A 27,481-nucleotide genomic window follows, 5' to 3' on the forward strand; every position below is an offset into this window, starting at 1 on the left:
ATATATGAGGTTTTTTGGTGATTTTTGTAAAGCTCATCAGCTATCTTTAATGTTAAGTGTATTTTATATGTGGCCCAAGACAATAATTCTTCTTCCACCATAACCCAGGGAAGCCAAAAGATTGGACACCCCTGTTTCAAAACCTTTCAATAGCACCATAAAAGCCAAAGTCCTCAGAAGGGTCTTGGGGACATGCAGGTTGGGTCCTTCCCTTACCTCTCTGATCACATCTCCCACTCTTTCCCTGTCTTTCTCTCTCTTCACTCCAGCCACATTGACTTTGTTCTTCCTTGAAAGTGGCAGGTCGCTCCCACCTCAGGACCTTTGTTTTTACTCTTCCCTCTGCCTAGAAGATTCTTTCCACACATTTACATGTGGTTCACGCCTAGCCTCCCTCAGGTCACTTGAATGTTACCTTCTCCGAACACACCTCCTCCTTGCTTGATGTGCCCCCATAGCTCTTAGCACCATCTAACTAACATATTACATATTCTACTTATTTATTGTCCTGCTTCTACTAGAATGTAAGCTCCCTGAGGGCAGGGATTGTGCCTGTTTTGTTCCCTACTATATCTCCAGTTTCTAGACGAGTGACTGGCATGTCCAATATCCATCTGTAAAATGAAGTGATGGAATGAGGGCCCTAAGGAAATATAACATGGTGAAACCCCATCTCTACTAAATACAAAAAATTAGCTGGGGCCGGGCCCACTGGCTCACGCCTGTAATCCCAGCACTTTGGGGGTCTGAGGCTGGTGGATCACCTGAGGTCAGGAGTTCGAGACCAGCCTGACCAACACGGTGAAACCCTGTCTCTACTAAAATACAAAATTAGCCAGGCATGGTGGTGGGTGCCTGTAATCCCAGCTACTCGGGAGGCTGAGGCACAAGAATCACTTGAACCTAGGAGGAGGAGGTTGCAGTGAGCTGAGATTGCGCCATTGCACTCCAGCCTGGACAACAGAGCAAGACTCTGTCAAAAAAAAGAAAAAGAAAAAAAAAAGCCGGGTGTGGTGGTGCGCGACTGTAATTCCAGCTACTTGGGAGGCTGAGGCAGGAGAACTGCTTGAACCCAGAGGTTGCAGTGAGCTGAGATCACGCCATTGCGCTCCAGCCTGGGCAACAAGAGCGACATTCCGTCTCAAAAAAAAAAAAAAAAAAAAAAGTTGAAATCGAGAAGGGAATCGTCTTGGACAAGAACAAGGGTGCCTCTTTCACTGCTCCTGGTAAGAATGGATTCAGACATGTTTGCAGGTAGAAATGTAAGTATTCTCCTCCTGATTGCGTCTGATTTCTCTGGCAAATAGAAGACAAGGAAGGACTTGAGGAGAGTAGCAATGGAGAGAGAGATCTGTGGTGAAGATGGGAGGCGTTAAGGGCACCTGCAAGGGTTGATGGAGCAGCTGAAGTTGAAAACCTGGATTTGCCTTGGTACCCAGCTACCTGGTTGTGCAGTTTTCCTCATCAGCATCGGGGGAGTGGGGAGAAGGTTACACAAAAGTAATGGGAGCAGCAAAAATTCAAGTTTTGTCTCAGCTTTTTCTTGAAAAGACCAAAGAGAATTCCTTCCATTGACTCAGTGCCTCCGTTTACCCACTCAGGCACTCATCACTAATCACTGGTCCCACGGAAGTAAAATGAGCGGCGAGTGTCTTTGAGAGTAAAGAAAAAGAGAAGAGGCTGAGGAACAGGACCTCCCCCAGTCCGGTGAGAAGGGGAGTGGGGGATGTTTAGCCTTCCCTAAAAACTGGAAGTTGATACGCCCCAGGGCTCAAGTTCCGAGTCTTCTCCCATGACCCCTCTTCTTTCCCAATACCTTCCAGCTGCCCCGTCGTGTGACATTCCAGTCCACCTCTGTTGCTGCTCCACCCCCTCCAAACTCGCGTGCTTTTCCTCCACGTGGTTCTCTGTGTATATCGGTTGCCTGGGAGACCCCAGCCGGGCCGGGCTCTAATGACGCCACAATAGGAACTAGCCAATAGCCGTGACGCGACTCAGTGACGCGAGACGCGGGGTGTGGCTCTGCCGGCCCAGGCGCGATGAGGCGGCTGCCCGCTGGGTGGCGCCGATTTCCCGGGGAGGTCCCTTCTGGGACCCCGGCGGAGGTGGGAGAGAGGCAGGCAGGACCCGAGGCTGGGGAGCTCTCTGCGTCAGCTGCGGACTGCGCCGCGCCAGCGCCAGCGCCAGCGCCATCGCCAGCCGGGACTCACCCGCAGCTCCATGCTTGTGCCCGGTTCGACTCGTCCATCCTCCAAGAAGAGGCAGGTACGTGCCACCTGTCGGGAATCTGGGAGGGGGGATTCGGGGATCAGTGCCGGTTTGGGGCTCAGAAAGTAAGGTGTTCACGACAGCCTGGGCAGAGTGAACACTAGAAATATAGGGAGAGAGCCGGCTGTGCAGGGACGCTCCAGCTGTGTCTGCCAGTTGTGTGAGGGCTGCCTGCTGACAGCCCAGGGTGCCGGGAAAAGCCATCTGTGTGCTGATCAGTGTATTCTAAGGAAATGCTGCTTCGGCGGGTCCTCCTCGCTGTGCCCTGTGTATATCGGTGGTATGTGGCCCGAGAGTGACACTGACACCCCTCCCCATGTGTGCGTGCAGCTCACTCGCTGCTCTTAAAGCTCCCCGGGTTGTATGTGGTCAGTTTGCTAAAGGGGGTTGGGGACAGGGGGTGTGCAACAATTAAGCAGAAGGGGAGATTTTCCACCAATCCCTAACCAGAAAGAGGCAGCTTTGAAATTCTCACCAATCCCAAACCAGAAGCATGCACGCGGTGCTCCCAAGAGAGCAACTTCTCAACAGTCAAGGGAAGCCCTAGCCAACCCATTCCAGCCCTTCCCTGAAGAGTGAACATCCTACCTCCTGACCTGGCTGCCTTTAGAATGGGACTGAGCTGGAGGTAGTGGTAGGGGCTGCTCACCTCCCCTGGAATGGGCATGAAAACATCCCCCAGATGGACCCCCGTAAAGCAGAGGAAAGGAGAGCTGACTGGGCTAAGGTCGAGGCAGGCCCCTTCCTTTGATGCTGTAGATGCAAGTCAGACTAGAGTCAGAATGAGGACTGGAATGAGGGCGTCCTCTGAAGTGCATCATCAGGACCTGGGCTGAGTCAGCAGCCTGTGCTAAGACAGGGTGGAGGCACCAAGCTGGGTACTCCCAGTCCTGGGGGAGAGCCATCGAGAAAACGTCCTGGGAGCAGACAAGTGCACCAAGGCCAGAGAGGCTAAGAACCCTGTTCCTTCCTCTTGTGACCCTGCCCAGCCCGGCTCTGTGGCCCTGGAATCCTGAGCCCTCCCACAGGTAGAGTGGAACCACCCCAGAGGGGCCAAGCGTTCTCCTGGTGGTCTGGGGGAAGCTGCACTTGCCGTATTCTTCTAGGCAGAGGGGGAAGGAGCCCAAATGGGCTTGGCCTTTCTCTGCTTGGTGGACTGGACATCTAGGAAGATGGCAAGCCTTGTTTGCCCTTCCCAGTTATGGGACATGGTCAGTTCAGAAAACCGTGGGACTGTTCTCTGGCATTAGAAAGGCACACATCCGGCCAGGAGCAGTGGCTCATGCCTGTAATCCCAGTACTTTGGGAGGCCGAGGCGGGCGGATCACAAGGTCAGGAGATCGAGACCATCCTGGCTAACCCGGTGAAACCCCGTCTCTACTAAAAACACAAAAAAATTAGCCAGGCATGGTAGCAGGCGCTTGTAGTCCCAGCTACTCAGGAGGCTGAGGCAGGAGAATGGCGTGAACCCAGGAAGCAGAGCTTGCAGTGAAGCGAGATCACGCCACTGCACTGCAGCCTGGGCGACAGAGGGAGACTCTGTCTCAGAAAAAAAAAGAAAGAAAGAAAGAAAGAAAAGAAAAGAAAGAAAGAAAAGAACCCTTCCCCAGGAGTAACCTTCCTTTTCTCCCTAGGAAAGTTCTCCTGGTAAGGTGCCATTACTAATAATACCACTAATTATAATAAGTGGAAGTATTCAATATAATCATCATGTTTATTGAATTCTTACTATGGGCCAGGAAATTTGCAAATATTAATTTATTTAATCCTCACAACTGAGATAGACCATTATTATTATTATTCCTGTTTTGTAGATTAAATAGCTAAGGTTCACTCAGAGAACTTAAGTGACTTACCCACTATTTCGGAGTCAGTAAGGGAAAGAACTAGCCTCCAAGCCCAGGCCGAGAAGTCCATTAGAAAAGAATATTGGACTGAAACCTGAGTACTAGTCCCCTTTCTGCTTCTGGCTATCTGTATATGCCCTTGAGCAAGCTGCTTTCTTTCTCTAGGTCTACTCTATCTCAGAATTAAGAGTGGGGCTAATGGTAGGCTTCTTCCTGTTCTCTAATGCTGTGACTGACTGCTCCAGAAAATCCACTTTCTCCGTATTTTTGTCTCAAGTTCCACCCCCACCCCTCCGTGCTCTTTTCAGTCCTCTTTCTTCTTGAATCTCCCCATTGTTCCCCTTCAAAATGCCCCCCTTCCAAGAGTCCCTGCAGACCTCCTTGGCTGGCACTGGCCCGAAAGAGCAGCCCCTCAAGGGTGGGTACGCCACTGCCCCTTTAACTTTCCCGGGGCTTGGAATGCAAGTGAGTTGCGCTCGCCATCTCTGCGAGTGTGCGAGGTCAGATAAGATACTATATATATCGGAGTCAGTAACCTGAGCTCCGGATTACCCAGCCCGGAGTCAGGCTCCAGCTTCTGGACTTTCCACTGCATTCCCTGCCCTGCTGTGGAAGAAGAAGCCCCCAGCTCCCATCCAGTGCCCCTGGACACAGGTCAGTAGCTGCCCCTTTGGTATCTGAGCTTCTCTGGGACTCTACCTAGAGGAAAGACATCAGTGTATCTAGGATAGCATGTGAGAGGCCACTCCACTGGGCCTGGTGGGTGTCAGGGGCAAGACCAAAGGCTCCTCCGGAGGCTGAGAACAGAGGAAAGATGAGGCCCTAGAGGAGAGGGAAGGAGACCAGAGTTCCAAGGGACACCAGGAGAGTACCTGGGCAGAGGTCGTTGGAAAAGAGAATTTAAGGATCCCAATACTGCCTGGAGGCCCATTTCTTTGCCTTGTCTTGGAAGCATAGAGATGCCCACCCCATTCACAACCCCAAATCAAGGAACACCCTATAGAAACTGCCCTGGGCCCACCCACTTCATCTCTACCAGTCAGGATTCTTGCCTTAATCTCCAATCTCTTTATCTTACCTCCTCCCCTCCCCCAGCTCTTGGGTAACTACTGGGAGCAGGAGAAAGAGAAATGGACCCAAATTCCCTTGGATGACCCCTTGCCAGGGCAGGCAAGAGGATTAAGCTGGTGGATCAGTGGGTGCTAGCCCCTGATAGACAGAGCCTAGTGACAGGCTGGAGAGGAGGGGCCCAGCCGAGGCCCTGGGGCCTGAGAGGAGTAGGCAGAGTTCAAGGACTGTTTGAGCATAAATATGCCCCTGCCCCCACAATCCCCTACTCTACCCACGTCCTCTACACCTGCCAGGATTCCCTCATCCCATCCTCCAGGACCAGACACTTGTGCCCAGATAGTGCAGCAGGTGACCCGAGCAGCTGGGAGGGCGGGTCAGAGTGCAGATGGAAGGAGACAGGGCACCTCTCACCCGCCTTGTCCTTCAAGGTCAGCACATTCTGATGCTGTTAGCAAGTGGCTTTAGGAGGCTCTGAGGTCACCACTGTGGAGGCTCCCAGCCACCTGGTGGGACTGGCTGGGACTCCCCACTCACCTTTTCTGGGCACCTGAGTAGGAGGGAAGAGACTTAACCCTGTTTAGGCATGCTTCTGAAACTCCGCTAGAGGTTCTCTATCCAGGCCCCAGTAGCAAAGCAGGCTTTCACCCCCAGAAAGCCAAGCAGATCTGGGCAGAGAGAAGCCATGAAGGCAGAGAGAAGCCTGGGGTCAGGGGATGGGTGATGTGGGGCATCACCCATCCCCTGCCCCCAGGGCCAGGAGTGCCTGGAATTCCTGGGGAGCAAGTCCCTCCTCTGGCTGGGCAGGTTAGGGAACCCTTCAACATGAGCAACAGGAAGTGACAGTGGCTGAAGCAAAGGGGTTGGCTGCCCCAGGGGGACGGGGTTCATTTTAACCCCTGACTCACCCAGCATGGGTACCTTGAGGAGTGGGCCAAGCTGCAGCCAGGGTAGGAGGCTAGGGACTTGCTCATAACCAGGCCAGGGACCCAAGGCTCTGAGCTGGGGTAGATGCTGGTGCCAGGGAACACACAGGGGCTTGGCACAGTGGGTGAAATGGAGGCTTCCTGGACCATCTCGTGGCCGATCAGTATTGTTCTAGGGCTCAAGTTGCACCTGGCTTCGCTTTCATTCGCCTGCAGTGGAAAATCCAGAGGGCTGCTCCTGCCGGAGTCTGTACACCCCATGTTGTACCTAGAGGAGAGGGAAGGAGACCAGGGCTCTCCCGTGGGGAGGGGACACCAGGAGAGTACTTGTGCAGAGGTGGTTGGAAAAGAGAATTTAAGGTTCCAGTACTGCCTGGAGGCCCATTTCTTTGCCTTGTCTTGGAAGTGTAGAGATGCCGGATGGCGGACACCTGGATCCTGTGGCGGTCCTTCCCTCAAACCCCACCCACAGGTCCCAGTCCTGACCCGTCCCATGGAGAGCCAGGGAAGAGTGAAGCAGGGGTCTGGGCTTCAGGTCAGCTGTAGCAGACAGAGCATAGAGCACGGGTCCAGCCCAGCTCTGCCACTGCTCCCAGTGTGACTTTGGGAAATCCACATCACTCCCAGCATCATCAATGTCCTCATCTGCAAATGGATATTATAACAGCACCTACCGCTTAAAGGAGTCGGGAGGTTCAGTGAGTTAATACACTGTGTCCCAAGCCTTAGTGCAGTTTTAAGCCTTAATAACTTCAGAAATACAAATGCTAAAAACTTCATTTGAAAGTTTCCATATTTTGTAATCCCAGCACTTTGGGAGGCCGAGACGGGCGGATCACGAGGTCAGGAGATAGACCCAGCGAGAACTAGAGAACTCATGCCTGTCGTCTGAGGAACATCTACAGCAGGCGAAATCCCGCTCTTACACAGACAAGATAGCATAAAAAGTTAGCTTGGGCGGAGTGTTGTGGCCTGCGTTACCTGTAGCGCCCCAGGCGTATCTTCCGGGAGGCTGAGCAGAAGAATGGCGTAAACCCGGGGAGGCGGGGCTTGCAGTGAGCCGAGATCGCGCCACTGCACTCCAGGCTGGGTGACTAGAGTAAGACTCCGTCTCAAAAAAAAAAAAAAAAAGAAGGTTTCCATATTTAAATTTCTTATATATTTATTTTCTAATTGTGAATGTTTTTTAAATTTTACTTTAAATAATTTAATCTGTCCAAAGAGGTGTGTAAGTTGGAGACACTTATGTCTGAAAGAACTCCAGCTTAAACCCGCACTAAGACTTTTTGGGGTGCTCTGTGTATGAAGCACACCTAGAAGAATGCGTTACATGGCGAAGGCCGATGAGAGCTGATGTGAGGCTGCAGAGAAGATGGACTCAGAAGCTGCATGTGAAGTACTCAACATGCCTGGGGCCTGGTTCAGAGGTGACCAGCACCAGCTGGCTGGGGTGACAGCTGCTTGGCTCACATGTCCTGACAGGAAGCCCTGTGCCTCTGTGCAGAGGAAGGCTGCTGCACCTCCCAGGAGAGGGAAACTGAGCAAAACAACAGGAATCTCTGACACAGAAGGAAGGGTCCAGACACCTCACTGAAGATGGCCAGGAGGAGGAGCTGGGCAGGGGACTGCCCCCGTTGTCCAAGGTGGCAGACACCTGGGGAGGCGCTGCCTGGAGCTGCGTGCCTGTACTTGCCAGCTCTGGGTAAACAGTGAAAGAAGCTGGGCAGCAGGGGCCCCGCACTAGGCAGGGAGGGGTAAGGGGGATCCCAGCCAATCGGCTTGCCTCCCACTGTCCCATGAAAGGGCCATTCAGTTAAGGCTGTTCCTGTGGCAACAGGGAGACTCGCAGCCATGTGAGTGCCCGTCCTGTCCCTGTCTTGCGCGGCGAGACTCCGGCCAGGGCCCCAGCCCGCTCTCCTGCCCATAGTGCGTTCTGTGGCCTCCAGGGACAGCTGTGCAGGTAATGCCAAGGGGCACCAACCCAGGCTGTGCCTTCACCTGGAAGGTGCTAGGACCTTTGAGAGTAAAACTGTGGGTTGCGGGAGGGGAAAGACGTGGAAGGCCCCCACCCCAATAGGAACCCTCTCCTCAGACATGGGAACTGTAGCTAGATGTCAGAGCCGAGAGGCAGCTCCCGTGGAGTATTAGTGATGGCATGACTCTTAGGGCTGCTGGGAGGAGGGGGAGGGGTCTGGCAATCACCTGCCAGACGGGAGGGAGAGTGGGGATTTGGGAGCCTTCCTGGGAATCTATGGGCCAGAGGTGTGGCCCCACCTCCAGCTCCAAAGCCTTTCAGAGCTGTCTGTCCCTGTCCTCTAGACCTTGTTTGGCCCCAGCACTTCTGCGTCATCAGCAGGGCCAAGGGATGTCACGGGCTTGGGGCGCTGCCCGTAGAATACCAATTCCCTGAGAGCCTTAGTGTGGAGGAGGGGGAGGGAGAGCTGTGGGGAGGAGCCATGAGCTCATACCCTTGTTGTGGGGGTTGTATCTGATTGGCTGCCTGGTGTCCCAGAGCCCAGCTCCTGAGACCTGAAATTTCTTTGCCTTTGCATTATTGATGGAGTTCTCCAAAGCGAAACAGAGCAGGACTAGGCCTCCCACCCCCACCCTGTGCCTCTGTCTGTCTCTCCCACTATGGTTTCCCTCTAACCCTGTGTGATGTCATCCCCCAGTTACCTTTCCCTAGAAAGGGGTGAAAGTTGTGCTGGGCACAGTGGGCAAAGAAGTATACATGCAGGCCCGGGGCCCCCTGGGCCAGGTGGCAAAAGGACAATAAGATGGACCAGGCCTTTCTGATGTCAGCCTGGACTGAAAACTGCTGGAGTTCTCAGGCAGGGTCAAGGAATGTTATTCTGGGTCCTATATGGAAGCTACCTGCTCATCTCTCACCCCTGTACCTACCCCAAAGCCTTGTGTGGACTGGAATTCTAGAGCTTTCTGCCAAGCCCTTGCATTTGGGGTTTGGCACCATCTCCTCTCTACCCTGATGGGCTGGGTTGCCCAGCCAGTGTCTGCTGAGTGGCCAGATGTCTGCCCCCTGCCTGCTTCTCTCGCTGGGGGCTGCATGGGGAGGCCTGGTGTCCCAAGCTGAGGCCAGAGGCTGGCCAGGCTGGGAGAGAGCCAGCCCTGATATTATCATAGACCTACAGAGGGCAGAGCCAGGCTGCCTCGAAGTAGCTGGGGGAGGAGATGGTAACCACTGGCATTGTGGAGCCCTTCACGTGTTGTTAGCTCATTTACTCCTCACAACAGCCCTGTGAGGTAGGAATTATGAGGACGGTGGTTTTACTTATTTACAGATGAGGAAGTTGGGGCTCAGAGAGGTTACATGATTAGTGCAAAATCACCCAGCTAGTCTATCACAGGGCAAGTCCCACCACTCTGAGAGTCCTGGATGGCTCCGCTTCCGTCCCCCTAGAGAGCCCCCCAAGAGCCCCTGATGCCCTCGAGGAAAGGCTTCTGACCCTACTTGCTCCTCTGCCACTCCAGCCCCATTGGATACAGGTTGCACGTTTACGCCAATGGAAGGCCTCTGGGGGTCCCCAACTGACCCTAAATCTGATGAGGGGGTGGTAACTCAAGGTTAAGTGCAAAGAACACTGGCCAGGATTTCAAAGACCTGGATTCCAGTCCTGGCTCTGCTGGTGTGTGGCTGGGGAGAAATAAGCACCACTTTTCCCATCTGTACAACAGATAGATTAAAATTCATGATCCTCAGGGCTTTCAAAACTCCACATTCAGCAGTTTCTGTGTTCCTTCACTAGGCCTTCCCCAGCTGCTGGACTGCAACAGGGAAGGACTGGGAATGCCACATGCAGTGCAAGATTTGGGACTGTAGGGGGCCCCCTTTGCACAAACATCACCAGGACCAATTTGGGATCCGGATCCATGTTGGTAGAGGAACCCTGTGTTGGTAGAGGAACTCTTGGGAGGCTCAGGGCCCTAACTCCACTTAGAACAGAAGCTTAGCTCAGTGACGTGAGTGGGTTCTACTTCACGAGTGTCCCTCACTGTGGGACCAGCAGCAGGTGCTGGTGTCTGGGGAAAGGGTCTGGAGACCACGTTCTGGCCCCTCGCTGCTGCATGCTCACTCACGGCCTCCCCTGCCCACCCACACCCCATTACTTCCTCTCCTGAGCCTCCTTGGCCTCACAGGGGATCTGACCAAATGATCTTCAGGTCATTCCAGCACAGTCTAGGTTTCCAAAAAGACACCTGCTCATCACATAAGTCAGAAGGGACAGAAGTGGTCTTAACTCCTGAAATATCCAGCATTCTCAACCCAGGGGTCTGTGGCATCTCCCCAGCTCAAGAGTTTCTGCAGTTGCTGAGGCAATGGGATTTGAGCTGGAAGACTGTGCGGCTTGGTGGGCTGTGGAGGTCGGGTAGCCCCTGCTTGCGTGTTTGAGTCTTTGAATGGCCAGGATGTGCTGACTCCCTGTGTGGCATATAAAAGCCACCTCATCCCTTGCACTCTCACTGAGGCGTGAACACACAGGTGCAAGCAAGCCTGTGTGCACACTTGTGTGCATGTGTGTTTCTCAGCAGCCAGCCTGCCTCTTGTGGAAATGGACTGGGAGCTCTGAGGTTCTGGCCCAGCTAGGGATGGGGAGCGGGTCTGTGGGAGCCCAACACCTGGCAGGGCCCTCTGACAACTACTCTCCTTGTCTTTCAGCCCATGAGGCTCCCAGTCCCCATTGAGTGCGACCCTGAAGGATGTCCCAGCTCTCCTCCACCCTGAAGCGCTACACAGAATCAGCCCGCTACACAGATGCCCACTATTCCAAGTCGGGCTATGGTGCCTACACCCCCTCCTCCTACGGGGCCAACCTGGCTGCCTCCTTACTGGAGAAGGAGAAACTTGGTTTCAAGCCGGTCCCTGCCAGCAGCTTCCTCACCCGTCCCCGTACCTATGGCCCCTCCTCCATCCTGGACTATGACCGGGGCCGCCCCCTGCTGAGACCCGACATCACTGGGGGAGGTAAGCGGGCAGAGAGCCAGACCCGGGGTACTGAGCGGCCTTCAGGCAGTGGCCTCAGTGGGGGCAGTGGATTCCCTTATGGAGTGAGCAACAACTGCCTCAGCTACCTGCCCATGAATGCCTATGACCAGGGGGTGACCCTAACCCAGAAGTCGGACAGCCAATCAGACCTGGCCCGGGATTTCTCCAGCCTCCGGACCTCAGATAACTACCGGATAGACCCCGGGAACCTGGGTCGCAGCCCCATGCTGGCCCGGACGCGCAAGGAGCTCTGCACCCTGCAGGGGCTCTACCAGGCAGCCAGCCGCCCTGAGTACCTGGTGGACTACCTGGAGAACTATGGTCGCAAGGGCAGTGCATCTCAGGTGCCCTCCCAGACCCCTCTTTCACGAGTCCCTGAAATCCTCAGCCCAACCTTCCGACCCATTGGCCGCTACACGCTGTGGGAGAAGGGAAAGGGTCAGGCCCCTGGGCCCAGCCGCTCCAGCTCCCCGGGGAGAGACAGCATGGTGAGTTTACCCTTGGGGACCAGGGATGGGCTAGGGAGGCAGCCACTGTTGGAGAACAGCCAGGCTAAGGGCTTGACTCCCAACCTGACTGCTGATTGACAGCAGCCGGTGGCTGCTCCTGGTGGAGACAAACAAGAGAGGTCATCCCGGCACGTCTGGTGCCCCTGGGGCTCTGTGCCGAGGGGAGGGGCTTTCCCACTCTGCCTAGAAAGCCCACTCAGGGCCTGTGCACTCGAGGATAGTCCAGTAGTGTTCTCAGGAATGCTCTGCTGCCCCCAGTGAACCACTCTTCTCACCTTCTCCTTTTCCATCTGAGATGCCAGTGTCTCCTGCAGGCCCTGCCCTGACCTGGGCTGGATGCGGGGGCCCCAGACCACCAGTGCACCCAGTGGCAGGAGGGCATCCTTGCTGCGGTTACATCTCCCTTCTTGTGCAGGTTTTATTCCCTAGCCCTGAGACCTGGCTTTACATTTGGACATAAGACATCAGGGGAAGAGGGACTCTCCTCTGAGTGACACTGGCATGCTCAGGACTAGGGTATCAGACAGCAAGGCTTATCATCTGGCTTTGGAGAAAGTAGTGGAGAAATGTTTATCTAGGGCCTGAGACAATCCAATACCTCTATTCCAGCCCTGCCTCAGCTGGAATGAGGGAAGAGGCTCTGCTGGAGACTGACCAAGGGCTGGCATGGCCTCGCTCACAACTAATCTGAACGCGCCTCTCTTGGGGCACTGACGACATCTGCCTTTCTGTAGTTATTAGTGTGCCCATTAGGTGGCAAGCTCTCAGAGGAGGAAAAAGAAATCCTATCTCTAGATCCCCTGCCGCGTGCCTCCCACAACGGGAGCTGACCTGCTGATTGCATGGATGAATGGATGGATGGATGGATGGGTGGGTGGTGGGATAGGTGGGTGGGTGGATACATGGGTAGTGGCAGGTGGACAGATGGACAGGCAAGCATATGGACAGAAGGGCTGGGTGCTGTGTCTCCTCCATTACCTTACATACCCCTCCCTACTGCTAGGACAAGTACATTTTGAAAACAACAGCCTGCCACAGCAAGAAATGCTGCTTGGAGGGCTGATCCAGACAAATGCAGCAGGGGTTCAGGACTAGGGGCAGGACCCTGAAGCTTGCATAAGTAAACATCTTGAGAGGGCAACTTTGATAATATTACTTAGGGAGTCTTGGCTTTGCTGTGCCATCTGTGAAGTGGCACAGGAGATAGAAATGCTGGTGCCTCCCAGAACATTCAGAACCTGACAAGGCAGGGCTGGATCCACTGTAGAAAGGAGTGGAGAAGAGACGTGTCACAACAGAGCTGGCCTGGGGGGAAAGTATCAGCTCTCAGGGGGCCATGTGCTGGGCTTGTGGTGGAGCAGGATTCATTTGGACTCGGCTGGTGCTGTTCATCCCCAGGGCAATTAGAATATGGCTCTCCTCAGAGGGGTTTGGGTCCTAGAAGCCTCTGCAGGGCTCCCTCCCCTTGCTCAGAAGAGAAGGGTTGTTTCATGGTCAGCAGTGCTCCTTAAAGTGGGATCTGCAGACTCCCTGTGTCAGAGTCACTGCAGGGCTTAACGATTCACCCAAACCCACTGACACAAACTCTCTCGGGATGGGGCCTGGGAAGCTGCTCTTTCCACAAGCTCTTTGGGTGATCTCTAGGCCTGCTGAGATGGAAAACCTCACCACAGACTAAACTACAGACCCACCCTCAGCCCCAACCATGACAGCAGCCAGTATTCTCCTTTACTGGGGGTCAGATTCCACTGGGAATCTGCCTCCTCCCCGCAAAGGCATGGCCCAACCCTCCTGGGGGTCTGCTGCCCTCCACCTCTCCAGAAGGGACAACCCTGGCTCCTCCCCACGGCTCCAGGGCCAAGGTGAAGAGAATTTTGAGAGAGGATCTCAAAGAAGTGGCAGATTGCCCTGGGACAATCTCAGCCACCCTCATCCAGAAGCAACTCATAAGGCGCTTTAGCTGGGAATGCCCTGCAGTTGAGCTAGTGTTTCATTCTGAGCTCATGCCCCAGAAGATACTGCCAACCAGCAGAGGCCTCTCCAGGGTCAATGGTACAAAACCTTTATTTAACCTCACCCCGCTCTCTCCACCCCTCTTATCCTCATTTCCTGGAGCAGAGTGCATCTTGCTGAGGTGGGAACAACCCTGCTTGTGGGGCCTGGACCACTTCTTTCTAAAACTGGGTCCAGTTTCTTTCTAGATCTCCATCTGGGGATATTGCCTTCTGAGGCACTCATTTGTGGTGCTCAGTTTACTAGCAGTGTGACCTCAGATAGGTCCCTTAGCTTCTGAAACTGTGTCCTCCTCTATAAAATGAGTGATCATAGTTCCCACTTCATAGATTACTTGAGGAATGAAAACATAATGTATGTGAAAGGGGCTGGCACGTTGCCTTATAAATGTTAGTCCTCCTTGTACCCTTCCGGTGCTTTGGGAGGCAAGAGATGTGTGCGAGCAACAATCCCTGCCCTCAATGCCTTCACAATTCACTTAGGGAAATAAGTTTGTTTTGTTTTTTTGGAGATGGAGTCTCACTCTGTCACACCCAGGCTGGACTGCAGTGGTGTGATCTCGGCTCACTGCAACCTCCACCTCCCGGGCTCAAGTGATTCTCCTGTCTCAGCCTCCCAAGTAGCTAGGACTAGCGGCATGCACCACCACACCAGGCTAATTTTGTTATTTTTAGTGAGATGGGGTTTCACCATGTTGGCCAGGCTGGTCTTGAACTCCTGACCTCAGGTGATCCACCTGCCTTGGCCTCCCAAAGCGCTGAGATTACAGGTGTGAGCCACCACACCTGGCTGAGAAATAAGTTATTAAATAGGTACAATGGGAGGGCAGCCCTGGGTGTTCTTGAGTGTCACAGGTGGAGGGAAAGGGAGAGGTCATCTGAGGCTGGGACAGGCTGCTCGTGACCAGTGGAAGGAGCAGTTGGCTGCTCTAACCTTGGACACCTATCAGCTGGGCTGTATTTCCTAGACTATAAAAGGAAACAATCACGCCTGCCCTGCCCACCTCACAAGCATGCCGTGAGGCTCAAAGCAAATAATGAAGGTGGAGGAATGTGAAATCAATAAAATGCTGTGGAAGAGGTCATTTAAACTTAAGAGGGGAAAAGAGATCATAGAAAGGGGGCATTTGGCAGCTGACTAGAGTAGGAAGCCCCCCACCCGTACCAACCCGGTGGGAGAAAGAGAGGTAAAAAAGTACATCCTGTGTCCCAGGGGGTTCTCAGGGTAGCTGACCGGAGCTACAGCTGGCATTCATTAAGGGAGGTCAACAGCAGGCTGTGACCAGGGAGAACAGTTCTAGCCAGACTTCTTTCCCTCATTAACAGTAACATTCAAAACGAACCTTTGAATATCACAGACTCAGCTGAGCATGAGTACAGAGCTGGCGGGGGCGGGGGGCAGGGGGCACCACATAAATTCAGAATTATTCCCTCCCCATGCTTGTGTAAGCACCAACAAAATGCCAGGCCAGGGGGGTGCAGCTCAGCACTTGTATAACCAGGGCCTCTCCTGAGACTCCACCTTCTGCTTAATATGCAGAGAGGAGGAACAGTGATGGTGGAAAAAAAGCATTCACTACCCCCAGTGGGGACTCCAAGTCAGTCCAGGTGGCTCAGCCCTGCAGAGAGCCAGGTGCCCCAGTCCCAACCCTGTCATCTCCCCACTCTGCCCCACCTCTCCTGTTCCCGGGGCCTATGGAAGGACAAGCTGTTCCCACTGAGCCCTGCCAGGGCTGCGCTTTAACCCCTACAATCCTTCCTAATCCCCCTCTGCTCCACCCCTCCAGCTGCTCCTCCCTAGTCCTGGCATTCTGCCCACTGGCCTCTGCCCAGCCCTTGCCCCGCCCTGTCCAGGCCACCCTCTCCTCTCCCCAAGAAGAGCCAGGGATTGGCCCAGGGCCCTCCAGAGCACAGTCAGCAAGCTGGGCACCTGCAACTCGGACGCAGAGCCAGGGCCGAGGCTCAGAGTCTGGCCCAGCCTATTCTCACCCACCCAGTCTCTTCGACACCCTGGCCCTCTGCTCCAGGACCTGTTTCTAGGAGCAAAAGGTCTGGGAAACTGAATACCTGGGTCCTATTTGCCACTGGGGCTGCTGACTCATCTTCAGAAGCCTTGGGTTCCAGCTGTTCAGTGACAGAGAGATTATATAAGCTGAGGTCATGTGATTTTTTCCCTCGGGTGGGACTTTGGACTTGAATGCTGCCCTGCAGTGAGCGGAGGTTACTCCAAAGAGAACAAGTTACGGATAGCAGGGGCTGTCCTGGAGCTCCTAGGTGAGAAGTACAACTCGCCTCTCGTTCCTCGTGTTCTCGCACCGTTCATGCAGCCATACTGGCCTGCATCTCTGCTGCCTTGTCTGTCCAGCTTGGCAGCCTGAGATCCTGGGGTCTGTCCTCACTTACTCCCACCCCAGGTTCACTCAGCCACCCTGAGGAGGTTGAACTTCCTGAAGTCATGAATCTGTGTTGGCAGCATGAGAAGGTCACTAAAGGACCTTAAGCCAGAGGGACCCCTTGACCAGGAGCTGTACTAGCTGCTACAAAGGAAAGGGCAGTGGGTTTGTGGTTTGTGACTAGAATCAGCAAGACACTGATGTCGCCATCCCTTGCAGACCGGCTGTGGGCTGTATCCTGGCTGTTAGCCTTGGTGCTGCCTTATCCAGGCTCAATTTCTCAATCGGTGCCCAGCACCATCCTCCCACCTCCTCCTCCACCCCCACTCCAGGATGTCTTCATGAGTTAATGTGGTGCTGGGGTGGGGCTCAGCAATGCAGAAGTTAATCCAAGCCTGGCAAAATGTTCCTTGCCCCTGGGGGAGCCGCTCCACTGACCACCGGCTGCAGAAATGAACATCATGTTCAGAGCCCAAAGCTGCACACGTGGCCCCTTGTACCTTCTCACCTCAATATATACATAAAACTAGTACCCCAGACAGAGACATATGCAAAAGAAGGAGCTGTGTGGGCCTCTGGAATCCAGCTGGTTCAGGCCAGACTGCCTGGCCTCAAAGGAGTGCAGAGCTTTTGGCCTCTTGGGGTCCATGTCATGCAGGGAAGCAGACCTTCCTACAGAGAGTGGGGAGGATGGGCTGACCCTCTCTCCCCAAGGTGCACTGTGGAGCAAAAGCTCAACCCCTAACAAGGACTCAGAGCCCCTACCTTTTCATCCATCAATCAATCAGGCCACCGGTCTGTCCATTTGCTGTGGTAATTGCAGGCACATGCTGGGAGCCAGGCTTTGAGACATCTGCCTTAGCCCCAGCAGTGTCCCCAAACCCTGGCCCAAGCTGCCCACGCAGATCTGAGAGAAGCAGGATACTCTCAGTCCCTGCCCTCATAGAGCTAGCCCTGACTTTCATTTATATCACTCCATCTCATGCCAGGAAGGACTTAAGGTGAAAACAATTACTTATCCTACAGGGGAAGCAGGCCAAGTCCAGGTTCTGAGGAACAGCAGTCAGGATGCAGGAATGAGCCCAACTCAGATTAGCTTAGTGTATTTGAAGCACAGAGAGTCACTGAGCCAGAGCCAGATTCAGATGCCAGAAGCCTCTATCCTTTGTATCCATCCCACTCCAAGAATGGCAGTGAAGAGAAAGGGTCTCACAGAGACCTGGCTGGCTGAGAGATGAGCCAAGGTCCTTTGTGGCCGTGTCCTGCAGCAGTCAGACCTGCTTGACTAGACTGGACCCTGTGTGAATTCTTTCCTCCCACCCCAGACTTCCCAAAGTGCTCCCACACTAAAGCTTTCGCCTCTGGCCCTCCCTGGTCCTAGCAACCCCTCTAACCTCCTAAATCCCAGGGAAGAGGGAGAGCAAGCTAGCAGAACACCCAGATGTCCTGGGTGGAAGTGCTTACATCACTGTGTCTAAGTCACGTAGAAACAGGCCAAATGCTATGGTGGGTGAGCACCTCTTGGGCAGGTCCCCCCAAGCCCAGCAGCACATGTGTTCAACATGCAAAACCAGACTCACCCCACCCTCTGAGGCTTAGTGGGACTCCCAGGATTCCCAGCAGAGCCTGGTCTGGCCCTCTTTAGAGACAAGATCAACACTGTTTATTAAGAACCCACTAAGAGAACCCACAACCCTGCCCTTGAGGAGGTTTCGGTGTGCTGGCACAACCATGACAAGCCACACACAATCTAAGACTATTTATAGGACTCTTTGAAACACTTACAAAACAAAGATAAACATATTAAGATAAATTAACACCATGCAAACTGAATGCGCGTAGACTGAGGATATGCAGTAATGGAGAGTTTAGAGCTGGGTGGAGTTAATTAGGGAAGTCTTTTGGAAGATGCAAATTTTAGGCAGAATTTACAAGTAGGTAATTGGCAGAGAGCAGGAAGTATATCTCAGAATTTCCTGTTAAAAGCGTGGGTTTTGCTGTAAGACAAAGCCCCACATTGTCATTTATTAACTTTGCAGTCCTGGAAAGTCATTTGACCTCTCTAGGCTTAAGATCCTTCACCTATAAAACAGAGGTAATAGGCTGGGCGTGGTGACTCACGCCTGTAATCCTGGCACTTTGGGAGGCTGAGGTGGGTGGATCACTTGAGGTCAGGAGTTCATGACCAGCTTGGCCAACATGGTGAAACCCCATCTCTACTAAAAATACAAAAATTAGCCGGGCATGGTGGTGCGCACTTGTAATCCCAGCTACTCCGGAAGCTGAGGCAGGACAATTGTTTGAACCCGGGAGGCGGAGGTTACAGTGAGCCAAGATCGTGCCACTGCACTCCAGCCTGGGTGACAGAGCGAGACTCTGTCTCAAAAAAATAAAATAAAATAAAAAATAAATAAAATAGAGGTAATAGTTACTACAGCATGATGTTATTATAGAAATTAACTGGGATAATATATATAAAACCCTTAACCTGGTTCCTGGGATCTAATAAGTACTTAATGAGTGGCAGTTTTGGTTTTTCAGCAGAGGATAAGCACAGGCTGCTCGACAGCAGTGGTCAAAGACTGAGGGTGGTGGGCCTGTGGACAGACAGCCTTGGAGAAAGGCTACCTGAGGCTTCGGGACTGGATGCAAGGGCAGGTGCTCTAGTTGTGATCAGATGATCAGATGCAAACATTGCTTCAGATGGTGTAGGGCTGGCTTGAAAGCGTTTGGCTGGAAAGGAGGCTTGGAGAAAGGCTGCTGCAGTTTGTCCAGGGTCCAGGTTCAGTCAGAGTCTGGGTGAGGACAGTGACTGTAGAGATCACCCGTCCTCACATGCCCACTCTCACTGATCACAAGCAGACTGCCTGTGGTTCCTGTCCCCTGCCCCCTCCTCCCACCACACTGCTGGCACACAGGGGAGGGGGCAACTGTCCCCACCCCTCTCTCATTGGCATGAAATTGCTGCTTTGCGGGTGGCCTAGGGTACCGCCATACGTGTGTCCTGGACACAGTCCCCATGTAGCTGTGGTCATGTGTGCGTGTACATGTGGGGATGAGCACACCAGAAGGAACAGAAGGAGCCCACAGATGAGTAACAGCATACACTGCTGCCTCTTGGAGTATTTTTAAATGCTAAAAATACTGGCTAAAAATAGCCAGCAAGCTCCAAACAAGACACTTTCTCTAGGCAGATTCGTGAGCTTCCCTGTTAGGTGGAGGGGTGGAGCATCAGAAATGAAACCTAAAGACCCCTGATCTTCAAGCATGGCTGTGCTTAGGGTCAGAGTAGAACACTCGCCACCATGCCAGCTGAGCGCCTATTTCCCCACTATTTATTACTTTCTCCCCAGCTCCCCAAAACAAGTCAAATTTGAGAGTGGGAGAGCTGGAGCTGGGTAATTGGTTAGAAGAGACCAGAAAAGCTTCTTTTCAGAAGCCAAGTGAGAAGGTGACCTATTGGGCCTTATAAAATATGGGCACTGCCTCTCTTGAAACAGGCCAGACAGGACTGTTACAAGGAGGGCAGCTCAGCCCCTAGGCCGTGAAGGTCTATCTTCTTAACCTGGGCCCACTGACCTCCACAGATTGCATGAATTTGGGGCTTCACCAGGGCCTGAGCACCCCCAGAACGCTAGACAAAACTTTGTGCATATGCGTATTTCGCCCTGAAGAGAGAAGAGCTTTCATCACGTTCTCAAAATGGTTTGCAGCCCCCCCCAAGAGTTAGGAAGTGTAATGCTGCCTTGGGGGAAGTTCACCCGGTTGACACTGGGTTTTGGGGAGATGTCCTCTACGGGCCCCAAAAATCACTTAAGCTAAGCCTCAACCCCGAGGCCGGCCAGGGCCTCCGGGCTCCGGTCCTGCCTCCCCCGCGGGCCTGCCTCGCCGGGGTCAGCGGGCTGGGGCGCCGCAGAGCGCGGGTAAGGCCTGGCGGGGGAGGACCGACCTTGCTGCCTTGTTCGGGTCCGCGTGCGAGCGCCGGGGGCGGGACGGAGGCGGGGTGGGGCGGGGCTGTGGGCCTAGCCCCGCCCCAGCGCTGACGTCGCGGAGCCAGAGGCGCCGGCTAGCCAGCCAGTCGGCCGGAGAGCGAGAGCAGGGACCCGGGCGGTTGGCGGCGCACGCCGGGGAGGTTGAGGCGGAAGAGCGCGCGTTCGGGCCCCGCGGTAACGGTTACCTCCGGGCGCCGCGGACAGTGTCCTGTGGCGGTCCCGCCGGCTTCGGCGTCCGGACTGTGGCACCGCGCGGGGACTCCCCACGCGCCCCCGCTGCCAACGTTAAGCGAGGGCCAAAGCCCGCCGCCCGCCCCCCAGCATGCGCACCTCGTACACCGTGACCCTGCCCGAGGAGCCCCCCGCCGCCCCCTTTCCCGCCCTCGCCAAGGAGCTGCGGCCGCGCTCCCCTCTCTCCCCGTCCCTGCTGCTCTCCACCTTCGTGGGGCTCCTGCTCAACAAAGCCAAGGTACGCGGGCCCTTTTCCGAGACCCCCGCGCCGAGAGCCTGGGGTCCCGCCTTCTCCCTGGCCCCTGCCCGCCACGCGCCCCTAGGTGAAGGGACGGATTCTTCCCAGCCCCCACCCCTCCTTTCCCAGGGTCTCCTGGCAAGGAATGCCCCCTCCCCAGGTGATCGCACGCTTACTCGCGGTCCCCTCCCCTGGTGGATGTCCGAGGAGGCCCCCTTTCCCCCTCCCTCTCGGTGACCCCGGCACCAGGTGGTGGCTCTTGGCCTCTCAATTCCTGGCACCTATCAGGACAGGTGCAGGAAAGCATAACCTTGACTGGGTCTCGGTCGGTGTGCGAGGGCAGCACGCTGGACCCTGCAGGGGTATTCCTCCGAGGCCAAACCCCGGCCAGGAAGGCTGGGCAGAAAGGGGCCGCCTCCCCCTCAGTGTCCACCAAGGACTCTTTCCCAAGGGTTGGTGACGGGGGTCCTTTGACCCTGTGAAGGGCAGAGGAGGTGCAGACAGGTGACAGAGGGCAACTTCCCCTTCTTTCCGTCCTCTCCATTTCTGCAGCGGGCAGCGGGTCCCTCCGAGGAAGCAGCCCCCAGGGGAATGCCGAGGCCGAGGCTGGGCGCTGCCCGCCTGGGGAAGGGATAGGGGCCCGAGCTTGACAGGTCTTATGTAACAGGCACCAGCTCCCATGCTGGCAGTGCGTGCCCTGCCCCGTGCCAGGGCCACACCAGGCTTCCTAGCGGCAGCCAGGACTTGGGGCGACCCTCACCACACAGGTGAGGTAGGCGGGAAAGCCCTTGACTGGGGTCTCAAGTGTGAAGACACAAACCTCGGCCTCTCCTACCGAAGGGTGCCCAGATGCTACCTCCGCATTCACCCAGGCAGGGCTCTCCTGAGTCCCCGCTCCTCCTCTAGAAGGTGAATGCTATTTGCTGACGGTGGAGGTGCCATCTGCTCCCTGCAACAGTGCTTGCTACTGAGTCAAAACTAGGTTTGCTGATGGCTCAGTGGAAGGAAGACTGGGTCCAAACTTTCTCAACTCTGCACATGTGTCCCAGCATAACACACCTGGGGTCAATTCCTTCTCTGGCTTTCGCCAAAAGAGGCTGGCTGTGCAGGGTCTCCCACCTTCTGAAGTTCTAGCCCCTTTTCTCCCTGTCGACCCTGAGGTAGGATTGTTTGTCCTGTAAGAAAGGTCACTCTGGGGACATTTTGTTCCCCTCTGAAATGAAAAGTGCTGACTTTCCCTGGAGCTCCTGATTTCCTATTCTTGGCAGAAGAATATCTGGCTGGGCATAGAGCAGCCCCGCTCCCCCATCCTCTGTCGCCCCCACTCCTGTTATCCACCCGCCTTCTACACAGAGCACCTAGAAATTGGCATGTGGTTTTGAGCTCAGGAAATTGTAGACAAAGGCATCAACTCCCACCCTAAAACACAACCACCAAGGGTCCTAACGACGCCTTAAAGGAGCTTCTCCCATCTCCCCACTCCCCAGGCCAATAGAGGGGTTAGATCGTCAAGAATGGTAATCGTGGGTGACAAAGTGTCCTTCTTGCCCCTCACTGCTGGGTGAGAATTAAGTGTCAACATCTTAAACCACCACAGGAGTGCTTCTGTAGACAGATGACTCCGTTTTCCCATTTCCCCACCTCCATTAGCGCTGAGTGACTATTGTCTCAGCTGAGGGCCTGCTTTGGTGAACATTGACACGGTCACCAGTGGTAGAATGCTTTCCCCTGCAGCCTGTTTAGACAGATGTCATCTGAGGCACGGGGGCTAGGAACTAATAAAGCACTGCCAAAAATAGACGTGAGGGTGGGTATTCTGTTGGGGGCAAGCTTTAACATTTAGTTCCGAGTGGGCAACATGGAGACTTTTGCAGCATTTCACCTATTCTGGAATATGCTGAGAAGGTCTTTGTCCCAGGGAATTATTTCCGTTGTGGCCCTCTTGTTACTGTCAGTAAGTCAGATTCAGATGTTGTTTGGGGCCATATACTGCCAGCCCTAGCCAAGTTCTCCAAGGATGCTTATATCCCACCTGCTGCCAATTGGCTTTTCTCTCTAGCTGCAGGTTTAAACTGGGTCTCTTTTCTGGGTATATTTTTCTTCCCTACCTGTTAGGGCTAGCCCTGACAGCTGGCCAGGAAGGGATCCTCTTACTTGTGGGATCGGTAAGGCAGTTCTTGAGAAAAGCCCTCCTTCAGCCTGCTCCTTCCCCCACCCCCCCCCAGCTGACAACCTCATGGGCTTTGAGCTGCTGACAGCCTCATAGGCTGTCAGCACACGGCATGAGTAATTTTAGCTGAGTTATTTCAGGCTCCTGTTCTGATCAGGGCTGAGCTGGCCCCACGCATGCCCCAGTGTTGCTCCAGAGTTGCCTGCTCCCAGTCCCCTCCCTGAGAGAGGGGGTGGCAGACTCATCTGCAAACTGTTTCTTTAACCCTTTGAGCCTGAAGGTTTTCTGACTCCTTGGAGATATGCCCAGGATTAGCCAAGAGACCTTGACAAATAAGCTCAGAGTCCTCGATCCAGCACCTGTTCTCTCTCCAGCCCCCTCACCCGCCTCCGCTATAGGGCCAACAGCAAGAGTGGCACTTTCAGCCAGGCCCTTGCCTCTGCGGGCCCAATCTGCCATCTCCAGGATTCCCAGCCAGTGGCCAGTCAGGATGTTGAAACCTGAGCCAGGCAGGGAGGATTCTCCCAGCCTTTAATCAGCCCTTAGGAGCTGATCTCAGCTGGAAGGAATTTCACCTGTCTCTGACAATTCAGAATGGCAGGCTTGCTTGAGTTTTTCCCAACTGAAGATCGAAACTCAAGGTGTTTTGTTGTTTAACTTTTCAAAACCTCCTCAAAGTGTCTATTATGAGAGCTACTTTATATATTGGACTTCTAGGAGTACAAATATAGGTCATTTGAGATAGCACCTGGATTTGGGACTCGAAATTTCTTATAGTAAGGAGTCAATATGTACCAAATATGTGAATTTCCAGTCTCCACTATAGCAGAGAATGGAGAATAATATAAAGATGGGGGGCAGGGAGATACATAGTCAATACATACTCAATAAAGCAAAGCCCTGAAGAATATTTTTGTTGGGTGTTGAAAATAACAGGCATTTAGGCCAGGCACGGTGGCTCACGCCTATAATCCTAGCACTTTGGGAAGCCAAGGCGGTTGGATCACCTGAGGTCAGGAGTTCAAGATCAGCCTGGCCAATATTGCGAAACCCCAGCTCTACTAAAAATACAAAAAATTAGCCAGGCGTCATGGCACGCACCTGTAGTCCCAGCTACTCAGGAGGCTGAGGCAGGAAAATTGCTTGAATCCACAAGGTAGAGGTTGCAGTGAGCTGAGATCGCACCACTGCACTCCAGCCTGGGTGACAGAGTGAGATTCTGTCTCAAAAAAAAGAAAAAGAAAATAACAGGCATTCCTCAATCCTCTTTCCTACAAAGTACATAGACAGGTAAAGTTGAAGAAAGAATATTATGTGTGGCCTGCTGCCTGTGACTCTAGCTGGTTAGAAAATTGAACAAGTGGGCTGGGCGCGGTGGCTCAAGCCTGTAATCCCAGCACTTTGGGAGGCCGAGACGGGTGGATCACGAGGTCAGGAGATCGAGACCATCCTGGCTAACACGGTGAAACCCCATCTCTACTAAAAAATACAAAAAAACTAGCCGGGGAGGTGGCGTGCGCCTGTAGTCCCAGCTACGCCGGAGGCTGAGGCAGGAGAATAGCGTGAACCCGGGAGGCGGAGCTTGCAGTGAGCTGAGATCCGGCCACTGCACTCCAGCCTGGGCGACAGAGCAAGACTCCGTCTCAAAAAAAAAAAGAAAGAAAAAAGAAAATTGAACAAGAGAGCCCAGCACAGGCCTGTCATCTTTGCTTCCACCTTATCGCCATGTGTTCTTTGCTTGCAGAATTCTAAGAGTGCCCAGGGTCTGGCTGGTCTTCGAAACCTTGGGAACACGGTGAGTTCCTCCTGGCCTGCTTCTTCCCCAGGCCCACCCCCTACTATCCTGACTGGAGCCATATAACCCAAGTTCCCTCCTGGTTGTGGCTGACTCCCTACCCATTTAGCCAGTTGGCACTCGCCCTTCCCGGCTGGTGTTTCACAGAATTGCTGGGCTGTGCTTTACCCATCCCCAGCAGGAAGCACTGCTAAAAGGGAGTTGCCCTTTTACCCGTCAGCCTGCTCTTCTCCTGGATCCTTCCCCTCAAGGACGCCCATCACTTCCCACACACTTCTGTCCGTCGCGTCCATGCCCTTTTGTGCACCTCTATAGTAAATAACCAATTACGTCACCCATGCCTGGAGTGGGGATTTGCCTCACTTCACCCCTTTCACTTATGAAAAAAGGAACTTGAGGCTATGAAAGGATTCATTTCTAGGTAGATGAACCAGAGAGCCTCTGGTAGTAAGTAACAGAGGGGAAGGTGGGACTCTCATCTCCCCACTGATTGCCTGGTCATCTCTTGCAGTGCTTCATGAACTCAATTCTGCAGTGCCTGAGCAACACCCGCGAGTTGAGAGATTACTGCCTCCAGAGGCTCTACATGCGGGACCTGCACCACAGCAGCAATGCACACACAGCCCTCATGGAAGGTGAGGGGCCCTCTGTCATGTGGCCCTGCCTACCCCTGGATGGTCCTCCATTCCACTGGGGCTGTTCTAGGAGTTGTGTCTTAGACACTCCTATCCCGTCTTTCTTTCTCTGCTTGCTTTTTGTTGGGATTCTAGTTTCAGAGTTTCTTATAGAAAATATCTCAGCTGTCCTATACACTCTCTCCTTCCAATAGAGTTTGCAAAACTAATTCAGACCATATGGACTTCATCCCCCAATGATGTGGTGAGCCCATCTGAATTCAAGACCCAGATCCAGAGATACGCACCGCGCTTTGTTGGCTATAAGTAAGGGCCTTGCAGACATGTCCTCCAGGGTGGGTGGCAGCAGGAGCAGGTTCTTAGGACAAGAGGTGTTGCTCACCCTCCTTCCTTTGGGTTCAGTCAGCAGGACGCTCAGGAGTTCCTTCGCTTTCTTCTGGATGGGCTCCATAATGAGGTGAACCGAGTGACACTGAGGCCTAAGTCCAACCCTGAGAACCTCGATCATCTTCCGTAAGTAAGAGGAGAATGCTGTGGGGAAGCAAAACTTTTGTGAACTCAAGATTTTTACCCACCACTTTGGGGTTAATGATTTGGGAAGAATCTGATTTACTTTTGAAGATGAAGGATCTAGATTGACAGACCCTTAAACTTAAGTTTTGAGCTTTGACTGAATTGTCTTCTCTCTCCCGTTCCCAGTGATGATGAGAAAGGCCGACAGATGTGGAGAAAATATCTAGAACGGGAAGACAGTAGGATCGGGGGTAAGCGCATGGAAGAGAAGATGCTTATCTTCACTGTTGCCTGCTCTTGCCTGAGTGGAGCATAAAAAGCCCTAAGAATCACTGTCCCGGGGAAGCCTGTTTCTGCCCAGTGTCCAACAAACCAAAGCAGAAACAGCAAGAAAGAAGATGCTGTGCAGGCCAGGCATGGTGGCTCACGCCTGTAATCCCTGCACTTTGGGAGGCCGTGGCGGGTAGATCACCTGAGGTCAGGAGTTCAAGACCAGCCTGGCCAACATGGCAAAACCCCATCTCTACTAAAAATACAAAAATTAGCCAGGAGCCGTGGTGGGAACCTGTAATCCCAGCTACTTGGGAGGCTAAGGCAGGAGAATCACTTGAACCCAGGAGGCAGAGGTTATTGTGAGACGAGATTGCGCCACTGCACTCCAGTCTGGGGGACAGAGCGAAACTCCATCTCAAAAAGAAATAAAAGATGCTGTGCAGAAGACCATGCTGTATTTCCTGTATTTCAGCATCTCATGGCCTTCTCTTCCCCAGATCTCTTTGTTGGGCAGCTAAAGAGCTCCCTGACGTGTACAGATTGTGGTTACTGTTCTACAGTCTTCGACCCCTTCTGGGACCTCTCACTGCCCATTGCTAAGGTATGCACCCCAGTTGCCCACCTTGTTGAACTCTCTCTCCCATCTTTTCATGTTGACCTTTGACCTTTGCTTTTTTTCCCCTTCCCAGCGAGGTTATCCTGAGGTGACATTAATGGATTGCATGAGGCTCTTCACCAAAGAGGATGTGCTTGATGGAGATGAAAAGCCAGTAAGTCACCCTTCAGTAACAGCAAGAACAAATTTCCATGGGACCTACTGGGAAGAGGCTGATACCAGCAGATCCAGCTGAGGAGTGACTGGACTGGGGCCCACTGACTTCCCCCACAAGTTCTTTGTGTTTGTCTTCTCTCTCAGACATGCTGTCGCTGCCGAGGCAGAAAACGGTGTATAAAGAAGTTCTCCATCCAGAGGTTCCCAAAGATCTTGGTGCTCCGTATCCTTAAGATCCATCAGGGCTGGGACATGACTTTCAAGGGGGACTGATGACAAGGGGCCAACAGGTGAGGGGAGCAGAGTCAGAAGAAACGGACCATGTAGGCTTTCCTTTTGTTGTCTGCACTTCTGCATTGGTTTGACTATCCTTGACTCACGTCAATGCCAGATCTGAAGCGGTTCTCAGAATCCAGGATCCGAACCAGCAAGCTCACAACATTTGTGAACTTCCCTTTAAGAGACCTGGACTTAAGAGAATTTGCCTCAGAAAACACCAGTGAGTATCTTCCAGTAGACAGGACAGAATGAAGACGCAGGTGTGCAAGGCCGGAGGGAGGGCGGGAAGAAGGGGCGCTGCCAGCACCAGCTGCTGAGAGACCCAGAAGGAGAGGCTAGAGGGAGGAAGTCGGGGCAGGGGGGCCTCCGGGGCTTGACAGCTGCCTCCTCCTCAGACCATGCTGTTTACAACCTGTATGCTGTGTCCAATCACTCCGGAACCACCATGGGTGGCCACTACACAGCCTACTGTCGCAGTCCAGGGACAGGCGAGTGGCACACTTTCAACGACTCCAGGTGAGAGCCAGAGCAGGGCTGGAGCCACCCACCTTCCCCAGG

General features: G+C 53.7%; 1 protein-coding gene and 1 long non-coding RNA gene across 6 annotated transcripts in view; one reads left to right on the top strand and one right to left on the bottom strand.

Moving 5' to 3' along the window:
- The window catches only part of LOC108528614 (uncharacterized), a 117,724-nt gene extending 115,818 nt beyond the window's left edge, over nt 1-1,906 (bottom strand). For all 3 annotated transcript variants that reach the window (XR_001885233.1, XR_001885232.1, XR_001885231.1), the window contains exon 1: nt 1,817-1,906. This is a non-coding gene — a long non-coding RNA (uncharacterized LOC108528614). The remainder of the gene's footprint in view (nt 1-1,816) is intronic.
- A 90-nt stretch (nt 1,907-1,996) lies between these two features.
- Nucleotides 1,997-27,481, top strand: part of USP2 (ubiquitin specific peptidase 2) — a 27,734-nt gene continuing 2,249 nt past the window's right edge. Inside the window, exons 1-12 of one of the 3 annotated variants that reach the window (XM_017870489.1) lie at nt 1,997-2,265; nt 10,785-11,599; nt 24,401-24,451; nt 24,963-25,086; nt 25,281-25,392; nt 25,489-25,599; nt 25,786-25,850; nt 26,370-26,473; nt 26,562-26,642; nt 26,789-26,867; nt 27,036-27,143; nt 27,319-27,439. In XM_017870489.1, coding sequence (XP_017725978.1) covers nt 10,826-11,599; nt 24,401-24,451; nt 24,963-25,086; nt 25,281-25,392; nt 25,489-25,599; nt 25,786-25,850; nt 26,370-26,473; nt 26,562-26,642; nt 26,789-26,867; nt 27,036-27,143; nt 27,319-27,439 — 1,730 coding nt within the window. In that variant the 5' untranslated portion in view covers nt 1,997-2,265; nt 10,785-10,825. Of the gene's footprint in view, nt 2,266-4,664; nt 4,770-10,784; nt 11,600-19,367; nt 20,487-24,400; nt 24,452-24,962; nt 25,087-25,280; nt 25,393-25,488; nt 25,600-25,785; nt 25,851-26,369; nt 26,474-26,561; nt 26,643-26,788; nt 26,868-27,035; nt 27,144-27,318; nt 27,440-27,481 lie in introns of those variants that run through there. The other 2 variants (XM_017870488.1, XM_017870490.1) reach the window with 2 other exon arrangements.

Source organism: Rhinopithecus bieti, unplaced genomic scaffold, assembly GCF_001698545.2.
Source record: "Rhinopithecus bieti isolate Rb0 unplaced genomic scaffold, ASM169854v2 scaffold_5002, whole genome shotgun sequence".
NCBI lineage: Eukaryota > Metazoa > Chordata > Mammalia > Primates > Cercopithecidae > Rhinopithecus > Rhinopithecus bieti.